Source organism: Pan troglodytes, chromosome 10 (assembly GCF_028858775.2).
Source record: "Pan troglodytes isolate AG18354 chromosome 10, NHGRI_mPanTro3-v2.0_pri, whole genome shotgun sequence".
NCBI lineage: Eukaryota > Metazoa > Chordata > Mammalia > Primates > Hominidae > Pan > Pan troglodytes.
In genome coordinates, this window is record NC_072408.2 from 119,722,551 (window position 1) to 119,738,248 (window position 15,698).

The following is a 15,698-nucleotide window of genomic DNA, read 5'->3' on the forward strand; positions in this document are numbered from 1 at the left end:
TGTGCTCATCTGCAAAATGGACAGAGTAATACTGTAATACTGTATATTAGTTCAGGTCCTCCAAGAAGGAAACACCAAGAGAAGATACAGGTGTGCCTGTAGAGGAGATAAGGAGGAATCCAGAGGGGACCCATAGAGACCACAGACCTTGCTACAGGTATGACCCCTGTGGAGCAGAGAAGGAAGGAAGTTTGGGTAGAAACAATCTTAGGCTACAGTGCAGCTCCAAGGAAGCTGCACTATTTCATCCAAGGTGATGGAGAATCCTTGAGCACAGTCACCCATCAGAGGAGTCCTGCATTTCCCAGAAATGGGGCTGCCTAGTGTCCCTGCTAGCGTCAGTTATTGGCTAAGAACACTTGTGGGAAGCGTGGCTTCAGCAAGAACATCATGAATACAGAGCCCAGTAGCTTGTTCATCAATTTTACCCCCTGCAACTGGAGAATGCAGGCTGAGAGGTACATTTTCAAGGGGTCTGGTACACAGTAAATGCTAATAAATACCTGCCATTATGGTTATAAATAACCACCATCACTGTCCTTACTCATGGCAAAGAGTATTTACTAATATCCCCTCCAGTTGGGAGACACTCCCCCCACCTCCACTGCCTCTGATAACAGAAAGCAATACTTCCCTTTAGTCCATGGCCAAAGAACAGATCCATGTGGGCTGTCTTTCACATTTCCTTTGAATGAAGATTTAGTTAACAAAGAACACACACGTCAGGGACAAGTTTGGTTTCTAAGAGTAATTTGATTTTATTTCCTCGTATGACCCAAGAGAGGAAATGAGCTCAAGGGGTGCTGTCCAGCACTCCATTAGAGGTCAGCCATGTGCAGATTGGTTTTCTTAAATAATTCTCTCTACCACCCCCTCCCCCACCTACCCAATCCTTCCAGAAGAAGTAGAATTGCCGTGGTCACCACTGAAGCAGCTGACCTGCTGGGTGCAGTTATGGGAGAAAAAATGGGAGACCACTAAGCAGTTTCTGATCAAATAAAGATTTTTTAAAAGCCAGAACTTCCGCTTATTTTTGCTTAGCTCTTTGGTAACTTCTAATTCCTCATTTTTGTCTCTTCTTAAAAATTATCCTCAAAACCACTTCTGTAGATGAGAATGAAATGTTCGCCCTCTTTACAGGTCAAGAAACAGAGGCACGGTAAAGTTACGCTCACGTTTAAAGTTGCTCCGCTGGTGACAACCTGAATCAGAATCCAAATGTCCCAGCCCTTAGGAGTGTTTAGCCCATTGTGTTTAGTCACCCAGGAAATATTTTGTTTTGTTTGGTTTGTGTTTTGTTCTCTCTCTCTCTTTTTTTTAAGAGACAGGGTCTCGCTCTATTGCCCAGGCTGTAGTGCAGTGGTGTGATCATAGCTCTCTGCAGCCTCGAACTCTGGAGCTCAAGAGATCCTTCCACCTCAGCCTCCTGAGTACCTGGGACTGCAGGCATACATCACTGTGCCCAGATAATTTTTGTTATTTTTTATAGAGACAGGCTCTCGCTATGTTGCCCAGGCCGGTCTGGAACTCCTGGGCTCAAGTGATCCTCCCGCTTTGGCCTCCTAAAGTGCAGAGATTACGGGCACGAGGCACCATACCCAGCCTCACCCAGAAAATATTGATTGAGTACCTACTATGTGCCAGACACTGGGCCTCACTGGAAAAGAGCCCTGTAGGCAGAAGAAACAGTTTGCTCAAAGGCCCTTGGGTGGAAAGGAGAAGTAAGGAGTGGGGTGAGGAGGATGGCATAAGGTTAGGTTGGGATGGAGCAGAAACCCAACACACACGGTCTTAAGGCCACATGAAGGATTTTGAACTCTCCCCTGAGTTTAAAAGGAACCCAGTACACAGTTTTGAGAAGTGGAGTGACAATAATCAGATTTGCATCTTCCCCTTTCTGTGCATACACCCAGCATCTCTCTAGGGATTGGGGGCAGCCTAAGGTGGGATAGATGGTAAAATGCCAGGCACCACCAGCCATGGCCATCAATTTGACTTATGGGGAGAAAGTGAGCATGCTAAGAACATAGACTCTAGATGCAACATCTGGACTCAATCCCAGCTGTGTGAGCTAGGGCACACTTCTGCCTCTCTGGATCTCAGTTTCTGTTTCTGTAAACTGAGTGGTTGTGGTTCTACTGCCTAGGGTCATGTGGGGATTAAATATGCCTAAGGTGCTCAGTCAAGTGCCTGGTACCAAGCAGATGCTCTAATGCATATTGGTCATTATCAATGTTGATCCCTTTCTGATTTATTCATCAATTCACCCTGATAAAGAAGGGGCCTTTGGGGTCAAGAGGCTGTTCTTTTTCATTAAATGTCATCCATAATAGCATGTTGTGTCGCCTCCCAGCTGGCTGAAACCGGACATGGGAAAGAAGGCCAAACACAAGACTCAAATTAAAAAGAAAACCTTGAATCCCGAATTCAATGAGGTAAGGCTGCCCTGTTCTTTTTCATGCTCTGGGATATTTGCTGTGTGTTAGAGAGGCACAAATTCTTACTAGAAGGTTGTAAGTCACATAAAAAAAAAACTTTCTGTGATAGATCAGATTGAATTATCTAAAGAAGCAGGAATGAGTTCCTTGTCACTGGAAGAAATCAAGCCTAAGACAAAAGCCCGCAGATTAGGAATGTCATAGGGAGGAAGCAGTGTTTGGGAAGAGATTGAAATAACTCATCTCCAACGTCTTCACCAATTCAAGTAGTCTCTAATACTGAAATTCAAGGGAATAAATAGGTACAGTGATGCTCTTTACCATCCACCCCATTGACACTGCCCTGTCCTTCACTCCTCATGTCCATCCAGTGCATCAAGTCCTGTTGAAACCACTGTTTGGACACCCATTGAATGTGCTCCTTCCTCTCCATTCTCACTGCTACTGTCTTGCCTCAGATCCTGACATTTCAGGCCTGGACAGCTGCAGTAGGCTCCTAACTCATTTCTGTGTGCTTGGCACCTCCGCCACATAAGTTTGAGCTTTGTAAAACACAAATCTGAATTTGTCACCCCCTTGCTTCAGTAACTCAACAATGGCTCTCGAATTTCTTAGTATGACAATCAAGCCCTTTCAAACTCACCTCCATCCCTGCCTTGTCTCATACACCCTCTCCTCAAGTGACACTCACCTCCATGCAGGTCTCTTCACACCTGCTGCTCCCTTTTCCTGGACTGTCCTTTCCCTCTCTTCCTCTCTGGAAGACTCCTACTCATCCTTCAGGACTCAGCATAAGAATTACCTCCTGCAGATGTGCTTCCTCTGTGTTTCCAGACACTGTGCATCCCTCCAGTTTCCAAATCCAGTGAAATCTGGATTTCACTTCTCTGTGGACAAGCCTGTCAGACACTAGGGGTCCAGAAATTTCTTTGAAATTAATGAAGGGTTGAATGGAGGAAAGAGTGGAAGAGTAAATGAGTTCTAATCTAAACCACATGTATGGTTCTGATTGAGACCTAAATAAAGACAAAGAAGTGCCATGAGAAGTGTCTCAAAGTGCCATGAGACACCAGCTCTGAGCCACATCCCTGAGCCTTGCTCCATGCGCAGAGCAGGAATGAGTCCATGTTCATGCTTATGCCTGCCTGGAGCAGCCCTGGGTGCTGTTCTACCCACTGAATCTCCTTTCTCTGCCCTGCTCCTGAGATCTGATGTTGGGTCTGAGCTGGCTAATATTGATTTTAATCACATATTGCAAAGTGGGAAAGGGAAGTTACAGCACAGTAGGTTTAGTATTGTTTGCTTTAAAAAAAAAAAAAAAGAAAAAGAAAAACATACACCCATATACACCCTCATGCGGAATGTGCTGTGTAAACAGAGTTCAGAATAATCACTGAGCAGTCAGCTCAGCTCTTCCTCTCTAGGCCCCTCTTTCAGCTGAACCCCTGATTTCCTAACTCATGTCATGGATTTTGAGTAAGGAGCCATTTATAGCTGTCCTGCCCTACACTCTCCTGGAATCTGAGCGAGTCACAAAACATGAAATCCAAATAAACTCATTAGCTGTGAATCAAGACCAGACACCATATCACATAACAAACTGATGCAAAAATATTTTTCAGTGTTGGTCCTCAGCGTTGGGAAAATCCACACACTACTGGAGAGAAAGCAAACCTCTGAAGGAAAGTTTGCCAAAACACTTTCAAAACTGTCAAATGTTAAAAGTTAAGTTCCACTTATTTGGGGAATAGGTAGTGCAGTCACATATTTCAAAATTCAGAAAGCACGAAGGGGTATCCAATCAAAGTCCCCCTCCTACCCCAGCCTTGTTGGCACCTGCTTCATTTCTTATGAAGCAAATACATTATCAATTTCTGAGATGTGTATACATACACAAAGCAAGTATATGTGTAACCAGCTTTCTTATTGTACACAAATGGTATCACAGTATAGCCACTATTCTCCATCTTAAAATGTTACAAACTCAAACATTCACTTCTCAAAATCTAAGTAAATCATCATGGACGTACATAATGATTTAGCTACAAGGGTTACTTTTTTTTTTTTAACATATGTAATGATATAGCTACAAGGGTGATTTTTTTTTTTTTTTTTTTTTGAGACAGGCTCTCGCTCTGTCACCCAGGCTGGAGTGCAGTGGTGCAATCTCAGCCCACTGCAACTTCCACCTTCTGGGCTCAAACAATTCTCCTGCTTCAGCCTCCCAAGTAGCTGGGATTACAAGTGTGCACCACCACACCTGGCTAATTTTTTGCATTTTTAGTAAAGACTGGGCTTCACTGTGTTTGCCAGGCTGGTCTTGAGCTCCTGGCCTCAAGAGGTCTACCCAGCCTTGGCCTCCCAAAGTTCTGGGATTATAGGCATGAGCCACCACACCCAGCTGCTACAAGGGTGACTTTTATGGTATTTTTGATGATAGTGAAAAATTGGAAATAACCTAAATACCCTTTGGGATTAGGTTATGGCCACACAGCCACACAGTCACACAGCCATAAGTTTGAGCTTTGTAAAACACAGCCACACAGCCACACAGCCACACAGCCACACAGTCACAGCCACACAGCTACAGAGCCACACAGCCACACAACCACATAGCCACAGAGCCACACAGCCACACAGCCACATAGCCACATAGCCACATAGCCATTAAATGCAGCCATTTGAAATGATGATGTAGAAAAATATTTGAAAAATATTTGAGAACATGCTAAGTTGGTTTTTGCCCAAAGTTGTAAATGAAAAAGGAAGTGACAATACTGTATGTTCAGCATTACTTAGTTAACAAAAAATTTATACATCACTGTGAACACATGTAGGGGAATGTTGACATGGTTATTCTTGGGTAGTTGGATTACCGGGAATTGGGGATGGGGGTTCTTCTTTGTTTTAGCAATGAACATAAAATGAATTTTGTAATTAGGCAGAGAAGCTATTTTTTAAAAATCAGATTGTCTGGGAACATATGTACTCAGTCCACTTCAACTGTATTTATTTATTTATTTATTTATTTATTTATTTATTTATTTATTTTTGAGACAGAGTCTCACTCTGTGGCCTAGGCTGGAGTGCAGTGGCGTTTTTGGCTCACTGCAACCTCCACCTCCCTGGTTCAAGCGATTCTCCTGCCTCAGCTTCCCGAATAGCTGCAATTACAGGTGCCCACCACCATGCCTGGCTAATTTTTGTATTTTTAGTAGAGAGGGGTTTCACCATGTTGGTCAGGCTGGTCTCGAACTCCTGACCTCAAATGAGCCACCATCTCGGCCTCCCAAAGTGCTGGAATTACAGGTGTGAGCCACCGGGCCCGGCCACTTCAACTACTTTTATTCCTAAGCAATAAAAAAGGGGATGCCCCTTCAGAAACTACCAGAGGGGAAGGACTGAGTTCATGGCCATTTACCTACAAGGAAACTTGAGCTCTATTAGAAAAACCTCACCAGCCTTCCCAATTTCAAGCAGAGAATTCACTGAAAAGAGGATGACAGTGCTTTGTTACACAGAGTGTTTGTTGGAAGGGGATCACTGGACCTGGGGCAGAGGATCGGAGCGGGAAGACCTCCTTGCTCCCAGAATGCCAGCTCAAGGACCTCTCCTTGGCCCATAACCCCTAGGACTCGGCCTCTTACCTCCCAATGCTGTGGGTTCAGAGGGCTCTTACCCACATGTCTTCCTCTGTTGTATCCAGGAGTTTTTCTATGACATCAAACACAGTGACCTGGCAAAGAAGTCACTGGACATTTCAGTCTGGGACTATGACATCGGCAAGTCCAATGATTACATCGGTGAGTGTTCCTAACTCCAGAGAAAACGCCCTCCTCTGTCCTCCCCAGAACAGGAGAGCCTTATCCAGGGCTACAGAGAGTTGAGGTCATTGCTATTCTTTTGGCAACCTCATTGTTCAAATGCTAAATTGAGACCCATGATCTTGACCTTGGTCCAATTTGGGGATGTCTTTACATGAAAAGCCTTACAAAACTTGATTATTTGTTGAACAAATCACCTCCAGTGGGGCAATTAAATCACAGGAGAGATGTGCGTTCTCTGCAGAAAGCAGGGTGCAAAAGAATTCTTAATTTATTTGCATGTCCAGGATAAAATTTTGAATTTTTTAGTTCCTGTTTGAATCATGAGGAAGAAAATCAATTAAAGATGAAGCAGGGGGGTGGGGACTCCAGGCAAGGGACAGAGCCTGAGCTAAGGGGTAAAGACAGGATTGAGCAGGATGATGAACCTCTTTGGAAATAGACAATGAGTTCCCAGAAGTAGTGGGAGATAAGTTTCAGTGAGTAGAATGGTGATTTGTAGAAAGCCTTTAAAAATAGACAGTGAAATTATGACTCAGTGGAACAGTAGGGAGCCATTGCAGGTTCCTGAGGCAGAGAAGGACCGTAGTAATAATAACAACAACAGCAGCAACGTTATAACAACTCTCTATAGAGTATGGATCCCAGGTTGCTGGGGGTCACTGCTTGATGCAGTTTTTTCCCCAACTACACATTTGGGTCTAGAACGACCTCTATTCTGACCACCTGCTCCTATCTTCCCATTTATCCTCCAGGAGGCTGCCAGCTGGGGATCTCTGCCAAGGGAGAGCGCTTAAAACACTGGTACGAGTGTCTGAAAAATAAAGACAAGAAGATAGAGCGCTGGCACCAGCTACAGAATGAGAACCACGTGTCAAGTGATTAGGCTAGTGCCCAGGTCCCCAACTCCATGTCCCGGGTCCCCCCCAGCCTGCTCTAGCTGCCCACCGCACCCTGATCTCTCTTCTCTATGCCTACCTCCCCCCATACCCTGCTGATCTCCCTGAGCCTGCCTTTGAGCCCCCGTCACGTTGGGCATTGCTGCCAAAGACTCCCTCCTCCCTGATGCTGGGATGTGGGCTCTGAATACAGCCCCTCTCTCATCCCTGGGATGGAGCAATGGGGATGGGGTTGGGGAGACGTTTACAAAGAGGTTGATCATTTAATAACCTCTCAGTTTGGGTAAATTACAAAGGTTCTTCATCATTTAGGACTGTTTTTAGACCCTCCTAGCCTTGAACACACACATGTACACACACACATACACACACACACACACACACACACACACACACCCTTTCATTCCCTGTGTTGTGTCTCTGTATATCCCCAGTTGTCAGCAGACCCGGACAATGCTGTGAGAGAAGCATCGGGGCAGAAATAGAGCCTCCGGGCTCCCACTGCCCCCTGAGATGTACACCCTGATTGCCAGGAAAACAGACTGCTGTGTTCGGTAACACACCCTCCCTGCTCCAAGTGCACCAGGATGCAAATGCACAGAATTCACCAGGGGCTTGGACGCTCTCCTCTTTCCGAATGTCACCTGTGTGCTTCCTAGCAAAACAAAAACAAACGACAACAACAAAAAACCCTTCCTCTGTCACCTTTTCTCCTCCTCCCTCTTCTTTCCCTTCCATGATAGTAGATTCTCTCTTTCTCAGCCTCTCCCCTCTCCTTTCTCTCCCTGCCTTTCTTCCCTTTGCCTTTCTCTCTCTCTAAAGCAGTAACGCCGCAAAAACAACAGCAAAAAAAGTGTATGTTAACCTAGCCTCACGCCCTTGCTCTCACCAGCCTGACCAGGAAACTGAGAAACTGGCCCAAACCTGAGATTCCACTTGGGCCCACGCTTCTTAACTGACCCACTCCTCCCGTTGGCAGAACCAGACATTCCCAGGGCTTGGGCCAATGGCTGGCCCTGCCCTGAGTGCATGGCAGCATCCCTCAAGCTGTGTAGATGCCCCATAGAGGACTCTCTCATCCGTGGGCTCCCCGGGTGGGCACAGAGGCATTTAGAAGACCAGGGCCACGGGTCTGAGGAAGCCTCATCCAAAGCCTCCAGCCTTTCTCCGCTCTTAGGTAAATGAACAAGCTACCCTCCTCCCCAGTGCCCTTGACTCTGTTTCATTGACTCTTTTGCATCCCATCTCTCACTCAGAACCCCCTCCAGTCTCTCTGTCTCTCTTTGTCTGTCTCTCTGTCTCCTGCACTCTCGTTACTAAGCTTCCTGGGAGAATCAAATAATATCATGGCTATGGAACAGTAGAGAGAGACAGGCCTGATGCCAAGGGCTTTGGGCTCATCATCAATCTTTCACTTTCTTCCTATAAAAAAAATTATTTTATAAAGGAGGAAGAGGCAATATGGGCAAACATTACAAATTTGAGGTTGAAGTCAGGCAATCTTCAATGCCCTGTGAGAAAGGTTCGATTTTCCCAATTTCGATGAAGTCTTCCCTCATGAAAATCACTCCCAGTCATCCCAAACCCCTGACATTCTCTACAGAAGCATCAGACAGACACTGAAACTCTCACTTTCCCCAAATCACATCTCTTAACTTTTCAACGCCCTCCACCCTCAGCTCCCTGCACAATTCATGGGAGGACTCATTTCTTGCCTTGAATAACCATTTTCTAAACATCGAGCTCTTCACCTTCCCCAAGGTGGCCAACAGCTTCCTGGCTGCCATCTTTCCTTTTGACCTTATCTTTCCCCATTAGTCCCTGGTGGCACCTACTCTCAGCCCACCTCCCTCACCACAGTTTCCCCTTAGGAGACAGCATGCTGGCTGTGTCGCCCAAGCCTGATGCTGGTGTAGGCGCTGGAATCAGCATGCAGCAAGCTCACAGTGCCCCTAGTCTGGGTGCCCGCTGTCCCCGACAAATGTAACCACCTCCCTGCCTAGAATACACACACGTCCTCTGGTGCATGCACAACCACCCAGCATCTTTCTTTGTGATGATGTAGCCAAAAATAAAGTAGGAACATCCAGGAAAATGAGTGGTCTGCAGTTTTCCTTTCTGGTTTCTGCGAAGTCCTCCTCCCCACCAGGACATATGCTATTCTGATAGTCAGTACTTAATGAGCATCTACTATGTTCCAGGCACTGGCGACAGATGTGTTCTCTGCCCACGAGGAGTTTGCTTTCTGGTGGATTTTATCTTGGGCAGGTGGGCCTAAGGTAACTTGGCTGACTCCAAACCCTTCTAGAAGAATACTTTTTGCTGGTGCCTACCAAACAGGAGGGCAACATCCTCATCCTCCTCCTGCTGCTACAAGACCTGGGAAAAGTCCCAGGTGGTTGCAGAATCAGAAATTGCCAAAGCTAAAAGAGAACATAAAATTGAGCCACAACCTAGTTCAATCAACTCACTTTTTAGACAGATGAAGAAACCAAGGTCCAGAGAAGAAAATGCCATGTCCAGTGTTAAACAAAGGCAATACCAGGAAAGGAGTTCGATCGTTGGACTCCCAGAATCCAGTGTTCTTCACACACTGATCGATGAGCATGGACCATCAAATGCCTCCCTTGCATTGTAGCACCTTCCAACCTACAATGATTCTCTCATTGGAGATTCTCGATAGTCCTGAAGGTGAACTGAGTCAGCAACTGACTCTCCAGAAAAAAAATCTTTTTTTTTTTTTTTTATTATGGAGTCTCCCTCTGTCCCTCAGGCTGGAGTACAGTGGCACAATCTCTGCTCACTGCAACCTCCACCTCCCGGGTTCAAGTGATTCTCCTGCCTCAGCCTCCCGAGTAGCTGGGATTACAGGTGCTTGCCGCCACACCCGGCTAATTTTTATATTTTTAGTAGAGGCGGGGTTTCGCCATGTTGGTCAGGCTGGTCTCAAACTCCTGACCTCAGGTGATCCACTTGCCTTGGCTACTCAAAGTTTTGGGATTACAGGTGTGAGCCACTGCACCCGGCCTCTAGAATTCTTAATCACACTATAATCCATCCCCAAAGTGCTTAAGCAATTTATCAGTAATGGTTACTTCAAGAAGGAGCCATCAATTCTGTCCCACAGATAATTCTCTTTTCTTTGAGACCATTTCCTTTTTGTGCCCTCAAAAGCAAAAGCTGGCATGTTAGTCTCACTTGGGAGATTTCTTTCCCCACAGATTCTGCTAAACCCTGAGGATAAGGTGTATAGTTGAAAATATTTTCTGGCCGGGCACAGCAGCTCATGCCTATAATCCCAGCACTTTGGGAGGCCGAGGTGGGTGAATCACCTGAGGTCAAGAGTTCGAGACCAGTCTGGCCAACAGGGTGAAACCCCGTCTCTACTAAAAATACAAAAATTAGCCGGGTGTGGTGGCGCGCACCTGTAGTCCCAGCTACTCGGGAGGCTGAAACAGGAGAATAGCTTGAACCTGGGAGGTGGAGGTTGCAGTGAGCTGAGATCATACCACTGCACTCCAACCTGGGCGACAGAGTAAGACGCCGCCTCAAAAAAAAAAAAAAAAAAAAAAAAAAAAGAAAATATTTCCTGGTTGATGCCTTGTGATTTCCACCTTCATGATGACTTTGAAAACCACTACCCAAAAAGTTGATCAGTTTTTCCCGGTGGCAATTTAGCTAGCTGCCACTAGGTGGAGAGAGGTGCTAATTAGGTCCTTAGAAGCCTCACAGGAACAGCTGGAGACACTTGCCATTCTCCCTGTGCTCCTGGCAGACATCACTAATCAATACGGCATCTTTCCTACAGAACCTACAAGCAGCCTCTGAGTCCCTCTCAACCCAGGGTTCCAGGGAGCCACCACTAGTCAGTCATGGGTGGCGGTTAAAAAGAAGCCTAATTTCCATCCTTAAACTGGTTAATCTTCATTTATATGCAGACATGCCTAACAGATTGAGATGAATATATAGGAGGAAAGTTTTCATAAATGTTAGTACACCTGATCTAGCTAATTGTGCTGCCCCACCCCCGACCCCTGGCTGACCCCATTGAAATAAAACACTCTGTAAGTGGCTATATGGTGTGTTGGAAAGCATCTGCCCTGAAAAGAACACGAGCCAAAATTTCAATTAAGTCCAGCATTCAAATTCTGACTGACACTTTCTAGCTATGGGAACTTGGCCAAGTCATTTAGCCTCACTGAGTATCAGTTTCCTCAGCTGGAGTAATAAATATTTCAAAGAGTTGCCGAGAGGTGTTAACGGTACAGTCCATCGAGAGTACCTGGCACGTAGTAGAGACTTGACAAGTGCCACCTCCGCTTGCCAGCCCCTAAACTTGGGCTCCCTCACGCAGCTTGCATCAGGGAAAATGCTCTTGAACTGGCATTGGTTGAAAACAGGACGTTGGAGCTGAAAGTGGGTGAAGTTCAGGTGAGGCAGAAATCAGATCTCCAAGGTCTCTGCACAGATGGGAGCAGACTCTCCTGCTGGTGCTCACAGAAATTCAGCCAACATCTAGAGATGTTTGTTCTGAGTAGGAGTCAGAGGCAAGATCAAGTTGCTGAGGTCTGGTTTCCCATCAGGGATGACAAAAGGGAGGCCAGGAAAAGGGGCAGGTCACAGGGCTGGTGGTTCCTGGTGAAAGCAGTGCAGGCCCAATCGCGGCTGGGCTTACCGCCAAGTGGATTAAACACTCAATGCTCTGAAACCTGCCAGGCTGACCCTTGCTCAGCTCAATCAGATCTGCCAGGGACATTGGCTTGATGAGGTTAAGCAAGCCATTCAAGGTGATGGACACCCCAATTACCCTGATGTGATCGTGACACATCATACACCTGTGTCCAAAATATTGCATGCACCCCATAAATATGTACAACTCTTATGTATTCATAATAATTAAAAATAATTTTTGACCAGGCATGGTGGCTCATGCCTGCAATCCCAGCACTTTGGGAGGCCAGGCAGGTGGATCACCTGAGGTCAGGAGTTCAAGACCAGCCTGGCCAGTATGGTGAAATCCTGTCTCTACTAAAAATACAAAAAATTAGCCAGGCGTGGTGGCGGGCACCTGTAATCCTTGCTATTTGGGAGGCTGAGGCAGGAGAATCACTTGAACCTGGGAGGTGGAGGTTGTGGTAAGCTGAGATCATGTCATTGCACTCCGGCTTAGGCAACAAGAGTGAAACTCCGTCTCAAAAAAAAATAAATAAAAATAATACTTTTTAAAAAGAGTACCATGAAAGCAAAAGTATGCACATAAGAGGTATCTTTTGGCCGGGTGCGGTGGCTCACACCTGTAATCCCAGCACTTTGGGAGGCCAAGGCAGGTGGATCACAAGAGTTTGAGACCAGCCTGGCCAACATGGTGAAACCCCGTCTCTACTAAAAATACAAAAAATTAGCTGGGTGTGGTGGCAGACACCTGTAATCCCAGCTACTCGGGAGGCTGAGGGAGGAGAATTGCTTGATCCCAGGAGGTGGAGGTTGCAGTGAGCCAAGACTATGGCACTGCACTCCAGCATGGGCAACAGAGTGAGACTCTGACTCAAAAAAAAAAAAAAAAAAGAGGTATCTTTTGCTTGGCTCTTGTCCATATCTGCTGTGTGATCTTGAATAAGTCACTTCCCCTTTTTGTTCTCTGACTACACAGGTAGACATCAGAGCATCATGATTCTCTATGTTAATTGTTACACCCCATAAATGTGCCGTTGTTTCCTAATCATTCGTTGAAGACCGAGACCTTTTTGCTGAGGACAGGCCCCCTGACTGGAGTCCCACACTATCTTTCTCTCAAAGCGCAAGAATGAGTGGTGTGTAATTTCCTGTTTCTGTTTCTTTAAAGGAAACAATAATTTAAAGCCACCTGCAAAGGCATGAAGGCATAATCCTGGGCAAAAGTGGATTTGTTTCAACTTATTTTCTCAATCTTCTATGGCATCATCTCACTCTTAGCTAATTCTACGCAATGCTTGCCTTTATTGCATCTTTCCAAAGAATTGGATGTTGGTTTCCTAAGGACAGCTCTCTTTTGCACTCATCTGTTTATAGATATATATATTTAATCAAAAATATTTAACAACTGCAATTGCCATGAGGACATTTGGGAGCAAACAAAATTTTATTTATTTATTTAGAGACAGGGTCTCACTATGGGAGCAAACAAAGTCTTCTTTATTTATTTAGAGACAGCATCTAGCTATGTTGTCCAGGCTGGTCTCAAACTCCAGAGCTCAAGTGAGCCTCCTGCCTCCACCTCCGAAAGTGCTGGGATTACAAGCCTGAATCACTGCTCCTGGCCAGAATCTTTTTTTTTTTTTTTCAGTTAATTTAGAAAGTTTATTTTGCCAAGGTTGAGGATGCCAACCCGTGACACAGCCTCAGGAGGTCCTGAGGACATGTGCCCAAGGCAGTCAGAGACAGTTTGGTTTTATACATTTTAGGGGACATGAGACATCAATCAACATATGTAAGATGGACATTGGTTTGGTCTGGAAAGGCGGGACAACTCGAAGTGGGGAGGGGACTTCCAAGTCGTAGGTATATAAGACACAAATGGTTGCATTATTTTGAATTTCTGATTAGCCTCTCTGAAGGGGGCAATCAGAAATGCATTTATCTCAGTGAGCAGAGGGGTGATTTTGAATAGAACGGGAGGCAGGTTTGCCCTGAGCAATTCCCCAGCTTGACTTTTCCCTTTAGCTGAGTGATTTTGGGGCCCCAAGATATTTTCCTTTCACATTTCCTCCCTTTTCTTTTTAAAAATATTTTAGACAAAGCATTTTAGAAGAAAATGAGTCTCTAGTCTCAGGTTTCATCTGATTTCTCTTGGCTAGGATGGTTTATTACTATAGGGGTAAGTCCGGAGTTACTAGGAAAGCTCATTTTTAGAAGGTTGTAAAGTCTCATGTCCTATGAAGAGAAAATAGGGGGAGGAAGGGAGAACACAACAAACAAAAGAACAATCCTGGAAAATCAAGATACAGGCCAGAGTACTCCGAAGTTCACACATCAGCAGACAGGTATGAAAGTGGCTTACGTCTGTAAATATGTAATTATTTTTTTCTGAGGTTTAAGTTGTCTAGCTCCAGTTTGCAGGGCTTTATAAAAGCACAACTTAGTTTTCAGTGATTCCAAATTAGGGAAAATGGGGGAAAAAGAAGGAAAAAATTTAAAATATTATTTTGGAGACTTGTAGCCAAGAAAAATTAGAATTCAGTCCAAACTATAGAAAATAATAAAAATTGAAAAACATTAGGCAAGACTAGAATGCAACAACAGGTGTACTATAGTTTTTGAAGCATAATCTTTCTCCAGTTTCCCATTTTTACTAAAGATGAATCATGGTAAGGGAGGAGACCACCCCTCATATTGTCTTATGCCTAATTTCTGCCTCCAAAGAAAGAAGAAGTAAAAACTAAAAGGCAGAAATGAAATCCACAAGCAGATAGCCTGGTGCCACACCCTGGGCCTGGTAGTTAAAGATCGACTCCTGACCTAATAGGTTATTTGCATAAAAAAGGCACTGTGAAGATCCCTGTCCTATTCTGTTCTGTTCTAATTACTGGTGTATGCAACCCCCAGTCATGTACCCACTGCTTGCTCAATCCATCACGACCCTCTCACACGGACCCCCTTAGAGTTGTGAGCCCTTAAAAGGGACAAGAATTGCTCACTCGGGGAGCTCAGCTCTTGAGACAGGAGTCTTGCCCATGCTCCCGGCCGAATAAACCCCTTCCTTCTTTAACTCGGTGTCTGAGGGGTTTTGTCTGCGGCTCTTCCTGCTACCATGGTATGACTGGTTTGCTTTATCATACTTGGCCTAATTTTTTGTATACAGTGCAGCAAGAATCTTCAACTAGTAAATGAAGTGAGTATTGCAAAGACAGCACCCCACCCTCATGGTGACATTTAGTCTTAGGCCAAAGTCAACATCTTATACAGTAGGAGTGGAGAGTGTCAACTCATGAATAATCTGGTTAAGAGGTTAAGGGGTTGTAAGAAAGATAGTTGGCATTTACAAAATATTTCATCCAACAAAAACAGGAAACACATTCTTCTCAAACTCACACAGAACATTCACCAAGACATATTATGCTCTGGGCTAGAAAACACACTTTAACAAATTTCAACAGAGATATGTTATGCAAAGCATGCCCTTTACTACAATGGAATTAAAAAAGAAACCCACAAAAGAAAGATAGCTGGAAAATTCCAAAATATATGGAGATTAAAGAACACATCTCTAAATAACACATGGGGCAAGGAAGAAGTCTCAAGAGAAATTTTAAAATATTTTGGGCCAGGCTCAGTGGCTTACGCCTGTAATCCTAGCACTTTGGGAGGCTGAGGCAGATGGATCGCTTGAGCCCAGGAGTTCGAGACCAGACTGGGCCACATGCAGAAACCCCATCTCTACAAAAAATACAAAAATTAGCCAGGCATGGTGGCATGTACCTGTAGTCCCAGCTACTTGGGAGGCTGAGGTGGGAGGATCACCTGAGCCCAGGAGGTCAAGGCTGCAGTGAGCTAAGATTGTG

The 15,698-nt window shown here is 45.1% G+C and overlaps 1 protein-coding gene across 12 annotated transcripts in view; it reads left to right on the forward strand.

Annotated features, from left to right (window-relative positions):
- RPH3A (rabphilin 3A) overlaps positions 1-9,256 on the forward strand; it is a 320,776-nt gene extending 311,520 nt beyond the window's left edge. For all 12 annotated transcript variants that reach the window (XM_054663620.2, XM_054663617.2, XM_063786060.1 and 9 more), the window contains 3 exons: positions 2,354-2,435; positions 6,145-6,241; positions 7,018-9,256. In XM_054663620.2, coding sequence (XP_054519595.1) covers positions 2,354-2,435; positions 6,145-6,241; positions 7,018-7,148 — 310 coding nt within the window. In that variant the 3' untranslated portion in view covers positions 7,149-9,256. The remainder of the gene's footprint in view (positions 1-2,353; positions 2,436-6,144; positions 6,242-7,017) is intronic.
- Positions 9,257-15,698: the final 6,442 nt, after the last annotated feature.